We start from the raw sequence: 17,048 nt of genomic DNA on the forward strand, positions 1-17,048 counted from the left end.
CGCTAGGCCAGCAGATTCATTTTTCCCATCACGGGCACTTCAGCAATCGATTGTGCCGGCAGGAGAGAACCTATCGGCATATCGATACTCGATATTTCTGTAATATTTACAAAAAATATCTGATGTATGCGATACTTTTCCCAATACATAGTATCGATAAAAAGTTGGCAGCATTTTCTTTCTTTTTTTCTCAATAAAAAAATGTAAATTGTTCAGCCCCAGCAAGTGAAATTGAATAGAAAAGCAATATATACGTGTGATTCGCACCTGAACTGTGCTGGCATTCTGCTGCTGGATGTCCAGGCTATGCCGCCTTTGCCGCCCAGCCCTCTCGACCTTGCGCGAAGCCCCGCGATGGCCTCCCTACATTCCAGTTGGCGTTTTGGCAAGCGAAGCAAATTTCAATTACGCATCAAAGGTAATGTAACGAATATAAATTAACATTGAGCATAGCGTCGGCAGCCGAAAGGCACTGGGAAACGCTGTTCACTGTAAACACATAATTTCTGCCCTTGCCCAGCAGCTGTGGTGTTGTTATTCCCATTTCCCTCTCTATTCTCGGTTTGTTGTTGTTGGGGGCACTTACATTATCAATAACTGCAGCAATAATCAAAAATACGTATGTATGTACATACATACATTGCATTTGTTGACATTAATGTTAAATGCAGCAGCAGAAGCGGCCACTGTTAAGTGGTATGCGCATAACGGTGCCTATGGCTCTGTGTGAAGAGCATAACAGCTTTTCACCTGAAAGTTGATACGGTGTATATTTACTTTTTAACATATGTAGCTACATAATGTATGTATGTATGTATATTTATTTTGGTTGTGTTTTTGTTATTCCTGCAGCTGTTGTTTTTGCCATTTGACCAAATTCTTTTGCTTCATATTGACCGACTATTTATAGACGATCGCCAGCAGCAAACTACAATACAACAACAAGCCAGCAGCATAGAGAGCAGCAGCAAAACGATGACACAGCAGAAACAAAAACAACACCGACAACAGACAACACATGATGCAACTTGATAAGGTGGTCTCACATGTGCAGATCTCTCTTCGCAATAGCAATACCGCTCTCCTTAAGAGAGAATGCTTGTGATGAGACCACCTTACACATATGTAACTACAAACATCATAGGACAACAGAAACGAAAAGAGATCAATCATGATGCAACTTAACAAGGTGCTCATCAGCTGTGATCGCTTTCCAATCCTTTCGGGGCAAACATATAATACTGATCTGTTAATAGTTTTATGTAACAAATAGTAACTTTTTTTTTATAATTTAAGTCACGGATTTTCCAAGTAAATGTAACTTATTCTCGTTTCGCATTTATTCATTGCAGTTTCTCAGGATCCAGAGGACTGCTACCGCCAGGATCCAACGCGATCAGCCGCGGAGAATGCCTTCGATATATACTCGATGCTCTGCTTGGAGGAGACGCGGGATACAAAGCGCCTCTTCCTGCTCAACGCCCTGGCCTCGCTCTGCCTGGGGGCCCGGAAGGGGTCGCATCATAGCAACATACGCTTCAGCACTGAGGAACTGCTTTACTGGTGCGAATATTTTATGAATTTTCCAATTCTAATCCTAATTACATTCCTTCGCTTTTTGTGGCTTTGCAGTCTCAGTGCCTCACTGGTGCACACCTTTACCCAGGTGCGCGCAGCGGCTCTGAGGACCATCCGCTACGCCATCAACACGTCCAACGACATCAAGGTGTTTAACGCCCTGCAGCTGCAGCATTTGGTATGTCGCTCCATCGATCTGATGCTGAAGAACGACGATGAGCGCGTCCAGGCGCTAAAGCTGGTGCGCAAGATGCTGGCCATTGCTCCGGAAGATATCAGTCCGGTGGTGGTGCGCTGCCTCGTCTCGCTGGCCGACAGTGGCATCGATGAGAATGACAATCTTCTGCGCGCCTGCCTGGCCACGCTCGCAGAGTTTGCCGTGCTCAATCCGGCGCTTCTGATCGTATGCGGCGGCGTTACATCCATCACACGGAACGTCCTCGAATGCCACAATCCCCGGATAGCCGAGAGCCTGTGTGGTGTGCTGCTCTACCTGCTCGAGTGGCCGCAGACGCGGAATATTTGCGGAGTGCGGCTCGACTGTCTGGCGGCTCCATACTGCGACTTCACCTACCGGCTTGGTATCATGGATAAAAACAAGTGAGTCTCTCAGGGCTAGGATTAGAAAAGACTGAGCTAACTATGGTTCTCCCTTTCAGAGATGCGCGCGAACTTCGCTATACAAGCTGTCGCCTGGCCCTGCTCTCCGTGCTGCGCAGCTGGACAGGCACCCTAGAATTCTGTGATCCCAGCAAACCCTCAGGTCTCAAGGCAATAGTCGATGCCCTATATTTAAATCAAATCGAAGTCAGAGTGAGTTGACCCGCCTCCAAGTGTTTCTTCCCTCTATTGATTGCCTACATTCCCCATAGAAAGCAATATTGGATTTGCTGTACGAGCTGCTCTCGCTGCCGCAGCCCACCTGGACGGATGACTATGCGGTGGCCCTGCAGGCTGTGGACCCCTCGGACTTCCAGGCCACGTGGCTGCTGAGCAACGGCTTTGTATCCGCCGAAGGTCGCTCCATTTTGCCAACGCTGGCGGCCAGAGCGCCGAATGTGGTGGACCAGCACCTGGCACTGATGCTTTACTGTTTCCTGGAAACGGGACTGCTCAACGCACTCGTTGAGGTTGCCGTGGGCAGCGACCAGTTCGTCTCGGTGCAGGCCACGGTGCTGATTGGCAAGATACTGCAGCTGATGCACACACACCTGCCGCCGGACATCTGCTGTACGAGTCCGGCACTGCCCACACTAGTGGGGCATGCCACCCAGGGCAACCAGCAGGCCAATGCGGCGGTGGCTGCCTTACAGAACTACCAAAAAATGCTGCGCCAGCGGCCAGCATCGTGCAGCTTGTTCCTAGACAGCATTATACAGGGCGGTGCCCTTATCCAGACGCGTCTGTTCCGGCGACATCTCAACGTTCAGGAGCAAGCGGGTCCGGTGCTGCAACTGCAGGATACGGCAGAGGCGGCCGCATCTGTTGTCCCACCCGTGGCCGTCGGTCAATTCCGTGCCACGCTCGATCGTTCCCGGCTGGACTCGGTCTCCTCCAGCGACGAGTCCAACTCGCAGGCCTCCACCTCATCGAGATCCAGTTTCCGGTTGAAGCGAAAGTTCCTGCCACAAGCCTTCTTCGACAACTTCCGGGCCTTTAATCGTCTGTTAACCGATTCGCGGGTACTGAGTCAGGCAGATGCACACCTCTGGGACTGGGACGTAATCACCACAATACTAAAGGTGAGTCCAAGTTGAAGGGAGATCGCCAGAATTGATGATTTACTAAGGTTATCTTATTTTTCTTTGGACCTCCTTAGTCGAATTTAATCCGCAAGCTGGACTACACGCTGGGTAAATTCCTAAAGCGACTGGTCGACTTCTACAAGCCACGCAACAATCGGTTCTCGCACCAGGACCTGGTGCCGGGACAGAGCTTGCCAACGTATGTGAGTGCCGGGCTAGACTTGATCGATGTCCTACTAAGCAGCAGCGAGGTAAGTGATCTTTACTTGGCGTTTGAATTCGATTTGATTTCTAATGTTGAGTACCAATGCTTTTTCTTGCTCGATTGCAGCTGGAGTGTATGCGCTACATAACTGACTATTTCTCGGACATTAGTCAGCAGCTGGCGGCCGTTACCACATCGAACCGTGCCCATGACTGCCTCTTTAGTCCGCAGCACATGAACAACACGATGTGTCAGCAGTACTTCCTATATATCGGACGCATGTGCCGCACTACCAAGGGCATTGAAGTGCTCAAAAACACAACGGTTTTTGAATAGTAAGTACAAATTGGGTGGATCGAGTTTGTTTCTTAAAAGAATGAGGCACTTCGTTTATCCCATTTAGACAGAAGGCAAACAAGCTTTCTAAGAAAGATCATACCGATAATTCGGATAAGGTTAACTCAGTTTCCCCACGCCTTTTTTGCAGCCTTATCAACTTGGTTCGTGTGACGGATCATGTGTGTTACGTAAAACTGATTGTGTCCGGACTGAACTATAGCTACGAGAAGCTGCCGCGACAGGTGCTGGAGAAGGCACTGACGTCGGCCAAGACGCGCTATGGCCGCCTGTATGCCACCCAGTTTATGGCAGTGCTTCTACGTGCCCGCCTGCCGCACTTTGAGGTCTGGGGCATACCCCTCATCATCCATCAGACACGCGACTCGGACCGTAGCGTAGTCCTGGCCGCCATGGAGGTGCTGGAGGAGGCCTGCCACGACAAGTATTACCTCGAAGAGATTGTCAGCCGCTGGCCCAATCTCACGCAGCGCGGCGATGCCGGACGCCTGTTGATGGCCCGCTACTACTCACTGCCCCGCGGCCTGAACAGTACGATGGCGCGGATCGAGGAAGAGATACGCTATTGGCGCAATGGCTACAACAAGCGTTATGTGCTCCTCGTCGAGGCGGACACCCATGCCAGCTTGACCCTGCACATCCGCAACGAGGACGGCTATTATTCGCGGCGCAATTGCAACCAGCGACCACAGACGGTACCGCCAAACATTGCGCCGCATCTCTATGGCCAGATGGCGCAGACCGGCCAGGGAATGTCCGCCCTGAGGAAGCACGGTGATCTGCCCCAGTTGCTGGAGGTGCTCACCCGCGCCAAATGCACCGACGATGCCGAATGCCTGGATTTGAAGGCGGCCATTTGGGCCCTGGCTCATGCCTCAACCCATGCCAACGGAATTGAATACTTTTTGGAGCTGAATTCCAGGTGAGTTATTGTTTATAAAACAGCTGAGCATATTACTGAGTAATTCTTTATTATGCAGGCTTTATGAAAAGCTCATTGTGCTGGTGACCAAGTGTGAGGTTTACTCGGTGCGGGCCACCTGTTTCAGCGCCTTGGGACTCATTGCCGGCACCCAGGCGGGTGCCAATATCCTCTTCAAATTGAGTAAGTTACTTTTTCAAATGCGATGAAAGGTATCCCTAGAGAATTCTATCCCAGCCAGCATTTTAATGAAACAGAACAGTTCTTTAAGACGCCGTAATGGTTGGTTTACATATGAAACCCTTTTTTAACATTTCAACGACTCAAAAAAGGACTCATCTTGGGAAATTATTGTAGAAATGATGTTCCAATTGCAGGCTGGGATACGAGTTTCTCGCTTGCCACATGCAGGGGGATAGGATATGTCTAAGGTCACACCTGTCATTGATTCAACTTTATTATTCACCTTCCACAGACTGGCTGTGCGTTCGACACGACAGAAACACCATGTGGCCAGTGCACCAGCCGGAGGACTGGATTTCCAATCAGTATACGCCAGTGCGCCACTACTACGAGGACGTGCTGCCGGCCTACAATCTGACGATGCTGGAGGATCAGATCGATGGATTCTACTTGACGGGCTCCGACTATTGGAACTCCATTGCCGAGCAAATAGAGTCGGGTGGCGCTGGCGGCGTTACGGTATCTGGGAGTAGAACGATGGGTCCCACGGGGCATGACCCAAACAGCACCACGACCACGGACAGTGTTCGCACAACGTTGGATGAAGTGCATCCCAGCAGAATGCTACCCATCAGTGGAGTGGCAGCCAAGTCAAAGACCCTGCCCGAGGGTAGCAACCTGCGCCCAACGTCCAAGCACCAACGCTCTCTCTCCGAGTCGAAGACCACGGATGTGATTAGCTTGCTGGGAGGAGCCACGACGACACCAGGAGCAGGAACGGGAACGGGATCGGGTCTTTATCCCACTCCATATCAGCACCGCATCCGGTACAACTCTTGCACGGATTCAAATACGTCGGGCGTAAGCAGCTGTGAGTCTGTGACCGGACGCACTGCAGCAGCCGCCGCCGCAGCAGCGGCCAACATGAGCGAGTACCAACAGTTTCCTTTAAGCCCGATTCCCAGCATGTCCAACCTGCTGGAGAGCGACGAACTGCTTCGTCGACACCAGTTGGCCACCAGCCTGCAGCCCTCCGCTGCCCTCAGTCCCATGGCGATGAAGGGCTATGCCCAGCTGCGTTCCCTGCGTGCACACAGCCGACCGGTCTTCTCGGAGTCTGCGGCGGAATTCTGCAAGATCGCCGATGTGCCCGAGGTGCAGATGCGCAAGCACGACTGGACCCATCCCCATCGGCGGCTGAAAGTGCGAAGCCTGGACCGCCAGCCCATGCTCAACGAGGTGTACAGGTGGGTTTCCCCCATATTATAACCTTAGTCCCAATATTGAATCTGTGTTCCCGGCAGGCGCCTCTCCGCGGACGAGCTGAACGTTCTCCTGCCCACGCAAAATGCTCCCAAGTTCCTGCCGCAGAACGATCTGCAGGGGCCCTGCTACTCGGGCATCTGCCTGCCCAAGAACGTGCTGGATCTCTTTCCCACGCGCAACCTTAGCCGAACGTACGTGTCGCGCGACATCCAGGACCAGGATCTGGTGGGCATCAATCTGCTCAATAGCATTGGACGCCACCAATTCCTCAACGATTCACTGACCAACGAGGGCGGTGACGAGTCCTCGGTGATATCCTCGCTGTCGGACGTCTCGTCGGCAACCAAACACCAGTGGCAGCAGAGTGCCAAGCATGCGAGGAGCCAGTGCCTCCATTGTGCTCGCTATCCCCGACAGCAGCGGCATCCCGATCAGAACAATGGCAGTGCTGGCGGAGGGGGTGCATCCCTTGCCCCTTGCGAGCTGTACAACAACAACAACAACAACAGTACGGCGATGAAAAGGGATGGCTCCTCTGTTCCCGTTCCAGGAGCTGCTGGGCTGGCCACAACGCTGGGTGCGGACATTAGCTTCCATTCGCCGGAGAGCATGCTAAGCGAAGACAACGCCCTGGACAGACTGACCGCCTCCATTCTGTACAACGTGCAGCGCCTGGCGAATCCCGTGAGTGCCAAGCAGTCGAAAATGGCGCTGCTGGAGCTCAAGCAGAAGCATCCGCATGCCTTTCAGGTGAGTCGTCAAACAGGATAGATTTCCTGTTCTTAAATCGATTCTAATCCTCTTTTCTCTCTCTCTGCAGGACATATGCCTTTACTCCGAGTCCTGCAAGACACTGGGCAGGAGCAGCTACCGCATGAGTGCCCGTCGCTTTCTGCAGGAGCTCTTCCTGGACCTGAACTTTGACTCGTTTTACGTGGAGCCGCAGCTTATAATCGGAGCGCGAAAGATGAATGTGGAGGATAAGGCGGAGGCCGTCGCCCCCGTACCTCCAGCGCCAACGCCCGCCATGTACAAGGCGATGAGCCAGAAACCCAAGCCGGCGGCCCAACTGGCCAGCGTGTACGAGACCAGCTGGGAGAACCTGCTCATGGACCAGTCACCCAGGTTATTCAAGCCCTCGCCGCCTGCCCAACCGAAAGTAATACCCGAGCGCCAACGGCTACACATCGACGACACGGAAAGTTCAATGTCCGCCACAGACGACGATCACGACGGCCACGAAGATCCCGGCGAGGATGTGTGCGATGGCAAAGGTGCAGACGAAACAGATGTGCCTGCGGCGGCGACGGTGGAACCTGGGGTAGTTGCAGCAGTACCAGGATCAAGTGCATCGGATTCCAGGCTGTGGAACGAGGATCGAAACGCTTCCGGGCGCTTCTATCCGGTGCAATTTGATTTGAGCTGCACGCGGAACAAGTTTCCAGTCACGGAGCGCCGGCAGGCGGCTGCACCCATGACATTCCTCAAGCGCCACTCGAGCGCCGATGCAGATCCTCAGGCGGCAGTGTCGGCGTCCACCAAGAGCCTGGCAGCACCAATGGCCAAGCCAGTGGGTAGTCTCTATTGTGAGAAGCGTTTGCAGACGGCCAAATCGGAGGCGGTGCTGGGGTCAAATTCGGGGGCAGGACGCGAGGGGGTAGGAGAAGCAGCTGCAGCAATAGCGGGCAGCCCAGCAACCTCTCCCAATCACGATGACGTGCTGCCTTACCTTGTAATATATAAAAATGTTGTAATAAAATCAAAGAAACCATAGCTGTCTAGTTTTAGGCACACACACACACACACCCTATCCATAAGTTACCTAAGTTATTCTCGCTTAGTTCGTTGTAACCAAATTACTTTTACGATCAATCAATCACCTCACCCCCTAGCTGTAGTCGCATACTTTTAATAAGATTCACAACCCCAAATAGGCAAAGATCAGCAGCAAACAACTACACAATATGTACAATATGTTGGATACCTAAAGGCAAACAAAAACCACAAACCACCGCAAGTTAATTAATCAAATTGTACTTAAAGCGACAAAAGGAACCCTAAAGACCTTCAAAGCAACAAAGAAATTATCACAAAATGTGGCTGACAAGCAACAAATACAAAGTGAAACCCAAAATTAATTCAATAAATTCGCAAAAAATGTATATAACCAATGGTTTTATTTATTTTTTTTATCAAAGTTTACGATATTCGGCCGGATATCGTATCGGATGGAACCTAGAGACTGACCCGCGCTTACGATAAACGAGAAATCCCAGACCAAGGACCGATTTCCACTCCAGTTTTCGGTCTTTCGAGTGAGGAAATAATATAATTTAGCTCATTTGGGTTTAATTTTTAGCTAAAATCGTTTTATTTAGGTTGTTTTTTTGATTGAAATTAGCTAAGCAATTACATAGGTTAAGTCATGCAATTGAAAACATTGGAAACTACATATTATATAGTCGTCATATGTATGTACGTAATGTATGCATTTATGTTTGTTGTGTTGTGTTTAATCTTACGGAAACTGCGGATGCTGCGAGGCTGTAGGAATTTCGTTGTAAGCTCTATTGGTTCACACTATATAGGTATGTATGTATGTAAATAATTGCATTTCAAGAATTACGGTTATCTAGGTATACGTATATATAGTATATATAGCACGTTCAGTACAGCGTTTGCCCTTCGAGTAGTGAGAGAGAGAGATTAGTGTGTGAAATGGTGAAAGTGACTTGACTTTGAAGCTTTTCAATTTCGAGTAGAAGAAAGGAACCGTTATGTATCTTTGTCCTCATAAAGCTACAATTATATCTGATCGCTAATCCTAAGTGTGTGTCTTTTATATATGTATATATATGTATGTAAGTACAATAATAATATGTATGTATAAAAAATGCATTCAACAATATCAGTCCACAACTTCTCGTTTTGTTTTTTTTTCTATAGCTGCATTTTAATTGTATGGATCCGCAGGTCAATTCTGAAAATAAAAGAAAAAGCGATTAGGAACAAATCGTTTTTATTTATAGTAGTAGTATTAAATATATTCAGAGAAGATTTCGGAATTAAAATGCTGTTTTGTCTATATTATAATTAATTAAAGTTTTGATTTTTCAAAAAATTAGGTTTTTTTGGGGTCTTCTAAAGACCAAAAAGCAAAAGACCTTTTACAAAACTTTTGAAATACATCTTTGATCTTAAAGCTATCACAAAACTATTTATACATATCCAAAACCTTTACATTTTTGTTGGCGAAAGATTCCTGTCTGAAAGACCATATAACAAATATGCGTAACGACAATAAATTTAAATTGCTAGCCCTTCTTTTCCCACATAGATAGATAGTTTTTAAACAGAATTTCAAAAACAACTAATTTTTTAAATGCCCTACAATCTGAAAAGTTTAGGTTAAGTTTAGATTAGTTTAATACCAACACTCACCTCCTTGTGACTGGCCTTCATGATCCTAGGCTCCTTTCAGGGCCACGCAAAGTTAATGCCCGTCAGCTGGTAGAACCTGTCGTTGAAGGGCCGATAAAAGTCACGCAGTCGCTCGATGGCCCCCGAATCGATGTGCGGATGATTGCGTCCCTTGGTCTTACCCAGGCAGTGGGGCGTGGAGCGGGCCTCCGACTTGAACAGGCAGGGAAAGCCCTTGGTGGCATTAAAGTAAAAGTGCTTTTCGGTGACGACGCGCTTCAGTCCCAAAAAGTCCTGGACGCGGCCGATCTCATAGGCGGGATCCATAATCAGTCGCTCGCCGCTGATAAAGAGCAATTGCGACAGGGGGAAGTAGAGGAGCCAGCGCTCCAGGTGGCGGGCATACACACCGATCTTCACGGGGCCCCAGTTAGTGTCCACCATCGAGTAGCTGCCGTTGACGAAGGCCAGCTGCTCGAAACGCTTCATATCCGCCTTCTTGCTGGCCGCCTGCGTGTAGTCAGAGATGGCCCGCGTCACCGGATCCCGCACCACGATCAGCAGTCTAGCGTGAGGAAATAATCTTTAGGGATGAACTATGGGTACAGGAACAGGGCTCACTTAGTTTCCGGATTCATGTGGTAGACACGCTGCGGCACCTCCTTGGTAACAAAGTAGCTGGGCGTCTTCTCCATGGTGATCTGTCCCTCGATGGTATAGGGCATGTGATGGCGATACCAGCGCAAACCCCTCTGGTAGTGCCTATCGAAGAAATGCACCTCGGAGCCGGCGGCTCGCACATCCGGATGCAATCGGATAAACTCCAATAGCGCTCGGGTTCCGCTCTTCTTTACGCCAATGATGAGGGTGTCGGGCAGGTGGCGCGATGGCCGGAGTCCCTGTGGCCGCAGCATCTGATATTTGGGCGCCGCTCCATTTAGACTACCACCAGTCTGAACGGTCACAGTCTGAACCGGAGGTCCTCTCGTGCTGGTCGTGGAGCTGTTACCGCTGCTGGTACTCCCGTTGCTGCTGCCACCCGATTCAGTGCTCTCGTTGTGGGTGGAGGAGGATAGCGCCAGGAGATTGCGAATGTTGCTCTGTGTTAACAATTTTAAAGAAAAATCGTCAAAATAGAGTCCTATATATCCTATTTATCCTTATAAACCATTTATCACAGAAAAATTGTTGAGCTTTTTGGTTAAATGGGCGCCTTAAGGAGGAAATTGTAAAATCTATTAAAACAAGTGTCCAAAAGTATGCAATCAATTATTTTAGGTTGCGTTGGGTGGAAGTTTTAGAAACGATGCTAAATTAATAGGAAAAACTATTAAAATTGCTAAAACGTTGTTATTTTTTCAACATATTCGCATATATCCTTAGTCATAGTAGCGGTCTCCTCAAATTACAATTGGTAAGGGTACACAAACCTCAAATTCTCAAAGTTTGCTTCTCTTCTTAATTTTTTTATATCAATTATTTAATTATTTAATTAAAATAAATTGAGGCCCAAAATAAACCCTTTCTAGCATACAAAATGCTTTGATTTCAAATTTAATTTGCATTTTGTCGTTTTAAATCAAAGAATTAACACTGAAGGGCTGTTAATCGATGTGTTTGGTTTCCGGTAATATACCCCCCCCCCCCCAAACTCACCTGCTGCAAGCAGCGACTGATGCTCGCCAGGAGGCAGACATTGAAGCTATAGGAGAAGTAGAGCAGGGCGACGCAGGCCACCATGGCAATGGCCAGGCTGCGGCTGCTCAGGCTGAGGCTGCTGCACCAGATGCTCATCACAAACATGACTAGACCGAGTGATATATACCGTTACGCGGGAGGTGGCAATGACGATGGCTCTGGTGCATCTGGTTCCCTTGCATACCATTGCTAGCTCGGCCCACGGCTACCACACAGCATCCGGAATCCCGGGATGCCTGATTTTTAATCACAGTCACACAGCTTCATCTGGCTCCCCGGCTCCGTGTCCCAATATTTGTAGTTGTGGATTTCGGTTCAGTTTAGTTGCGATAGCAAAAGCCTGGGATAAGGCCGGGGCCAAAAGTACAAGATAAGCACCGTGACCGATGGACGAAGGAACACAGGACGAAGGACGAGGGAACTGTTACCCGGGAAGAGCACAGGCGCAGAAGCCGGCTGTTACTCTCTCATTCTCTCTGGGAGGACGCTTAAGCTTATGCAACCTGAGCTTTGGACTCGCTGTGGCTGGTATCACGCATCCCTCAATATTCGATTAATCGGAAAGAATCCATCCAGGGGTCCAGAGCCGAGGTTCTGGAGTAGAGATGGGCCTGGGAAATAATAGATATTTTTTTTTTTAATTTAAAAATTAACAGAAATAAACTTTAAATATTATTTTCTATTATTTCTATATACATTATGTAAAATAAAATTTTAGTTTCTAAATTTTTAAGTATTTTCAATGTATAATTAACAAAAAAAAATGGAATGATAAGCTTGATTTAAATTTCGAAAATAGGGTTTTTTAATATACACTTATTTTTAATTATTATAATTATATTATATATTATAATTATATTTTGTAATCTTTTTTACTTTATCTTTTAATATTAAAATTACACCCCTTGCTTTTGTCATCACCATATTCCTTAAATCCCACCCCAAACCCAAGAGAGCTCCATAATCTTGAAAGCTAAATACCACCTTAACTTTTGCTCTCGCTTCCGGCTCGCTCTCGGCCAAAATCAAAGTTCCGCTCAAAGGTAAACAAACCAAAAGAAGCAGCGCCTACATATGTATGTACATTTTGCTCTCTTATTTTAATCGCCAGCCCAACCCCTTCCCAACGAGCGATAAAATATGTATGTGTACCTCCACCCTCCCTAGCGCCAACCGGACGTTTGATAGCCCGAATTCCCTATCAGTCTTGGCCATTTAAGATTAGTTTTTAAGCCTTAATGAGCCCTTTATCGAGGCAATGGTCAAACGGGCATTCTACTATTTCAGAGATGAGCATCTGCAGTCCACACAATCTAGACTCTAAAATATAAACATGAGTAAGATATAGCAAAGGGGCTAGATATAAGCAGGAAACACTTTTTAAAAGATTAATAAAAAAAATGCTGGTATAAATCCATTTCTTAAGCTTGAGTTTTAATCATAAAATTATAATTTTGAAACTGATTTTTATGATTTCAGATCCTTGGGCACCACTGCTCGCCTTTTTCTTACAGCTTGACCTACAAAATCCCAAATAAAAAGACTTTTTCGCCCCGTGTAGCCACACATGGCCACCTGGTGGTGTTGGTAGTGTGCCTGGGTGCTGGTGGCTTATCTAATCACTTAGCTTAGCCACCTTTTTGCCGCAGTCGCTGACTTCTCCGACAAACTTCTGACCGATTCGCGTCTGCGTCTGTTGTCATTTTCCCCTCAACTACGCGCTAAAATGCTCTGAGCTGTATGCTCCAAGTTTGGATAACACCCGCTGGACGATCCTCAAATCCTCAACAGAAAGATGGCGAATATGTGGGGCAAGCTGGTGCTGCAGTTCTTCAAGTATGCGCCCAGCTATGTGGGTGAGTCATCGCCCTCACCCTAACGGAGGAGATCTAACTGCAAGCTATTTTTTGGCCTCCAGTTTGCCTCAGTTTCCTACCCTGCGGCATGATCTTCGGCTACACGATCTGCGCCTTTGTGGCGGTACGGAACGAGCAGGCGATGGGTCTAACCTACTATGGACCCCTGATCCTGGGTGCCTGCTGTGCAGCAATCACAGCCGTGGCCATGCTAACGGTTAAATATGTGAAAAAGTGCATTGTCTACTGGCAATCATGGTTGCTCCTCGTCGCAGGTGCCTTCAATCTCATTGCCAGCTGTTTTTACTTTGCCGATGGATTTGGTGAGTCATAAGTATAGATAAGATTAGCCTAACCCAGCCGCAAGCAGGTCAAGATCCTAGTAGGTATCAGATATAGGAAAATATTATTATAATTGATGCCTTAAGGGGGGGTTTAGTATTTAATTTTTTTCTTTTTGTATCTTTTATTATTAATGCCCAATATCTTAGGAATATTTTATCAGAGTTTCACATCGATCATATCAAAATTGACGAAGTTATGCGGGTCCTACGGTGGTCTATGTATGAGTATCAAAAAGTTTAAAGAATTCAAAATCTACTCAGCCAATCGTTTTAAAATTTAGGACATAACTTCTTTAACTAATTCTACAGATACTTTAGTTTTTTTAAATAATTTTTAATTTTATTATATTATTATATTTTTTATTTTACAAATTAACTTAAATTCGTAGTCAAAATTCTGGATTTTGACTTTCAAATTTGATAATAAGAGATTTCCTATAACTTCCATACTTCTAAATTTTTGTAAAAATTATTTAAATGTTGTGTTATTTTATGGTATTTAATTCATTACTCTTACTTTAGCCATTTTGCCACAACAAATTCTTAAAAAGTGGCCCTTTTTTGCACTAATAACCTATATCTTTACCCTTGCAGACCACGTCGGGGCATACATTTCGTATGTGGCCCACAGCATGACCTTTGTGGCCGGCTTCAGTTTCCTGCACACCATTAGCTCCAAGGCCAGCCGCTCGGCCATGCTCTCGGCCAGCTGCAGCTGCTACCTGTTGGGCGTCGCCTCGGCGGTAAGCCTGATCGTTGGCACCTACAGCAGGAATGTGAAACAGTGGGCGGGACAGACACCGACGGCGGAGCAACTAACCGACGATCTGTATGTGAATTTTGCGGGAACCTACCTGAGTGTAACGGCTGCTATGCTGGCTATCCTAGTGGGCCAGAAGGTGCTCCATTTCCTGGGTACTGTGGATTTGGTTAATAGTCTGGACAACGAGTTGCGGATAGCCAACTCCAACGGCAGCATCTTCGAGGCGCGCTCGGAGGTGATCAAGCGACTGCAGTTCTTTTACGTGACCAAGAACCAGGCGTGGAACATGATGCTGCTGGTGCTCTTCACGGAGGCTGTTCAGTTCGCCCTCTTTGTGTACTTCATCTACTGGTTCAGCCTGAACGAGGCTGTTCGGCTGACGGAACTCTCCGGCATTGACGGCATGTTCTGGGCAATCTTTGCTGGCAGCCTTCTGGCCCCCCTCTGCCAGTGGTTCCTCTCGGTTAAGGTCACCTTTGTGTCTGGCCAGATGGCGCTGGTACTCTTCACCCTGGTGGCCATGATCCAGTGCAGTGTCTCGGACTCCCGATGGTCGCTCTGGCTCTTACTGGTCCTCTTCGGACTGTCCTACTCCAGCCAGCAGATAGCTCTGCTGGAGGTCACCCACCTGCGCTTCACCGAGTGCGTCGTGTGCTGTTCGTACATCTTCAAGCTGGTCAGCACCAGCATCGTGTTCTTGTACTTTGTTTCGGATGCCAAGAACTCCTACTTCTATGCCACCGACTCGAGCATCCTGGTGGCCCAGGGGTTCGTCTTTATGATCATTAGCTCGCTGCTGGCTTTGATTGTGGGCATGAAGGTACCGCGGACGCACCGCGCCCTCCTCCTGGACATCCAGTACGAGCTGTACGGCATTATCTTTATGAATCATCAGATCGAGCAGCTCAATGTCCGCTGGCTGAACGACGGCACCATACCCACCATCAGCCAGTGAGTAGCGAATACCCTGGACACCTGTGCATCTAAAATGAGGGAGCTCTGGGAGAGACCTGCCAAAGCATTGCCAAGAAAAAGATATGAATTCTGTATAATAAAGAGAGAAAAAATACATTATTCCGACGGTGAATCCTGAATAAGTTCAAGACAAACAGTTGAACAATCAAGTTCTTAAGTGAGATTCCCAGATAGTGGATAGTGGTCTTCGTTATTTTATTATCGGTTTATTTTAAGGGGGCTAAGAGTAGCGTCTAATGGAGATAACCTGAACGGCGGCTGTGTGATCGCGACAAAAGTGGCTGGCACAAGCAGAGACATTCGCGCAGGGAGTCACCTTGTAGTTGCAAATGCCTGCAAAAAAAAAGGAAAAAGAAACCCAAATAATCAATTTAAAATTTAAAATCAATTAACAATCACTCAAATCGAATTTAAAAATAATAGTTTCATAAATGCGGTAGAAATAAGCATGGAAATAATATTATTTTAGCTGGCGTTACGCATCTTATAATATTATTAATTGGTTTTTCTTTGGACGTAAAAAAGTGGGAAATAATTCGACTTCAACAAAATATCACCAAAGTTAGCCTATATTTAATCATACATTTTTTTTGTTTTAATTTTTTGATTTATTAACTTACGCAGCTTGGTCATAAACTTATGCAGCGTGTCCACATTCCGCACAGTGCTGGCCAGAAGCATTTCCAGCTGACGGCCCCGCCTCGTGTAGAAGTAATCCATGGCGCCCAGCAAAGCATCGAACTGGGAATCGTCATAGATCACATCGGCGGCTAGCAGCAGATCCGTTTCAGCATAATCCTGCCATGGGAACTCGCTAATTGCATCCCAGCGCAGTTGCTCTGCTTTTGGCGCCTGCTCCGCCGCTGAATCCGTGAAATTCAGGGCTATATTCTCGCGCATCAACTGGACGCACGGCTCACTGCCATCGGTGATGAGAACCTGTTTCGCCTGCATCGACATGGCCGGCAATTTCAAGAGGATGCCCAGTAATCCAGCTCCAGCGCCCAGCTCCACAACATTTTTGCCGCGCACCAGATCGGGATGCTCCACCAGGTAATCGGCCAGGGCCAGCGCAGCCTCCCAGGTGCACAATCCCGTTGTGCCTTCACTAACAAAGCTATTGGACTCGCGGAGCGTGATGCAGGCATCCGGCTGCAGGATATAGTGTTTGTAGGAATAAGCCGTGCCCGAATCCGAACCCTCGGCCATCCGGTTGCACAGGCTGCCGTATATGTCGTCGTGCACCTCGTCCTGGTCCTTGAGTAAATGCATCAGCTGCTTGATAAAGGCCTCCACGTAGCTACGCCGCACCGGATAGCGCCGATTCAGCGGATGGCGACATGTGGCGTCCATGAGGGCCTGCTGCTCCTCCCAACTCAACGGCAGGTTGACGGACTGAAACGGGAACAAGGCGACGGCTGCTGGAGATTAGATTCAACAGGTGGCCAAGCAAACCGACTACGAATACTCACAGACCAGGCCATTTTGTTAACGGGATAGCAGCAGAGGAACTGCTGGTGCAGCTTTCTGTATTTTTCTGTCATTATCCTCGGCTTTAACCGCTCTCCACGACACTTGTTTGAAATTAAAGTCAAGTCTTTGAAAGGCAACGTGAAATGGAATGGAATTGAGCTGGAGGAAACATCAAAGTGATATCGATAAATCGATAAGCTAAAATCACTCCTCTCTCTTTTCGATATTAGGGAGCCAAAGTTCCACCCCTAACACAGTTGGAA

The 17,048-nt window shown here is 47.8% G+C and overlaps 4 protein-coding genes across 6 annotated transcripts; 2 read left to right on the forward strand and 2 right to left on the reverse strand.

The window, feature by feature from the left end:
* The first annotated feature begins 143 nt into the window (after positions 1-143).
* Positions 144-8,423, forward strand: rictor (rapamycin-insensitive companion of Tor). Its single transcript, XM_017169992.2, has 12 exons — positions 144-418; positions 1,353-1,563; positions 1,633-2,178; positions 2,238-2,391; positions 2,451-3,320; positions 3,398-3,574; positions 3,655-3,863; positions 4,016-4,807; positions 4,866-4,990; positions 5,283-6,237; positions 6,295-7,006; positions 7,077-8,423. Exons 1-12 carry the CDS (start codon positions 307-309, stop codon positions 8,028-8,030), a joined length of 5,817 nt encoding a protein of 1,938 aa, XP_017025481.1. The 5' UTR covers positions 144-306; the 3' UTR covers positions 8,031-8,423.
* A 197-nt stretch (positions 8,424-8,620) lies between these two features.
* On the reverse strand, positions 8,621-14,565 carry Hs3st-B (Heparan sulfate 3-O sulfotransferase-B). Of its 2 annotated transcripts, XM_070288260.1 has the most exons (6): positions 14,429-14,565; positions 11,803-11,985; positions 11,333-11,714; positions 10,298-10,776; positions 9,698-10,241; positions 8,621-9,236 (listed from the first exon to the last, which is right to left on the reverse strand). In XM_070288260.1, the coding sequence occupies exons 3-5, from the start codon at positions 11,477-11,479 to the stop codon at positions 9,734-9,736; spliced, it is 1,134 nt and encodes a 377-aa protein (XP_070144361.1). In that variant the 5' UTR covers positions 11,480-11,714; positions 11,803-11,985; positions 14,429-14,565; the 3' UTR covers positions 8,621-9,236; positions 9,698-9,733. The 2 variants fall into 2 exon arrangements, with proteins under 2 accessions (XP_070144361.1, XP_017025193.1); XM_017169704.3 differs by having other exon boundaries at positions 11,333-11,985.
* LOC108076713 (uncharacterized) lies at positions 12,939-15,411 on the forward strand. Its single transcript, XM_017169678.3, has 3 exons — positions 12,939-13,230; positions 13,293-13,553; positions 14,169-15,411. The coding sequence occupies exons 1-3, from the start codon at positions 13,170-13,172 to the stop codon at positions 15,290-15,292; spliced, it is 1,446 nt and encodes a 481-aa protein (XP_017025167.1). The 5' UTR covers positions 12,939-13,169; the 3' UTR covers positions 15,293-15,411.
* A 79-nt stretch (positions 15,412-15,490) lies between these two features.
* On the reverse strand, positions 15,491-16,958 carry LOC108076749 (protein-lysine N-methyltransferase EEF2KMT). 2 transcript variants are annotated; one of them, XM_017169747.2, is made up of 3 exons: positions 16,785-16,958; positions 15,933-16,707; positions 15,491-15,645 (listed from the first exon to the last, which is right to left on the reverse strand). In XM_017169747.2, the coding sequence occupies exons 1-3, from the start codon at positions 16,854-16,856 to the stop codon at positions 15,533-15,535; spliced, it is 960 nt and encodes a 319-aa protein (XP_017025236.1). In that variant the 5' UTR covers positions 16,857-16,958; the 3' UTR covers positions 15,491-15,532. The 2 variants fall into 2 exon arrangements, with proteins under 2 accessions (XP_017025236.1, XP_017025244.1); XM_017169755.2 differs by having other exon boundaries at positions 15,933-16,730; positions 16,785-16,919.
* Between the last annotated feature and the right edge of the window lie 90 nt (positions 16,959-17,048).

Source organism: Drosophila kikkawai, chromosome X (genome assembly GCF_030179895.1).
Source record: "Drosophila kikkawai strain 14028-0561.14 chromosome X, DkikHiC1v2, whole genome shotgun sequence".
Lineage (NCBI taxonomy): Eukaryota > Metazoa > Arthropoda > Insecta > Diptera > Drosophilidae > Drosophila > Drosophila kikkawai.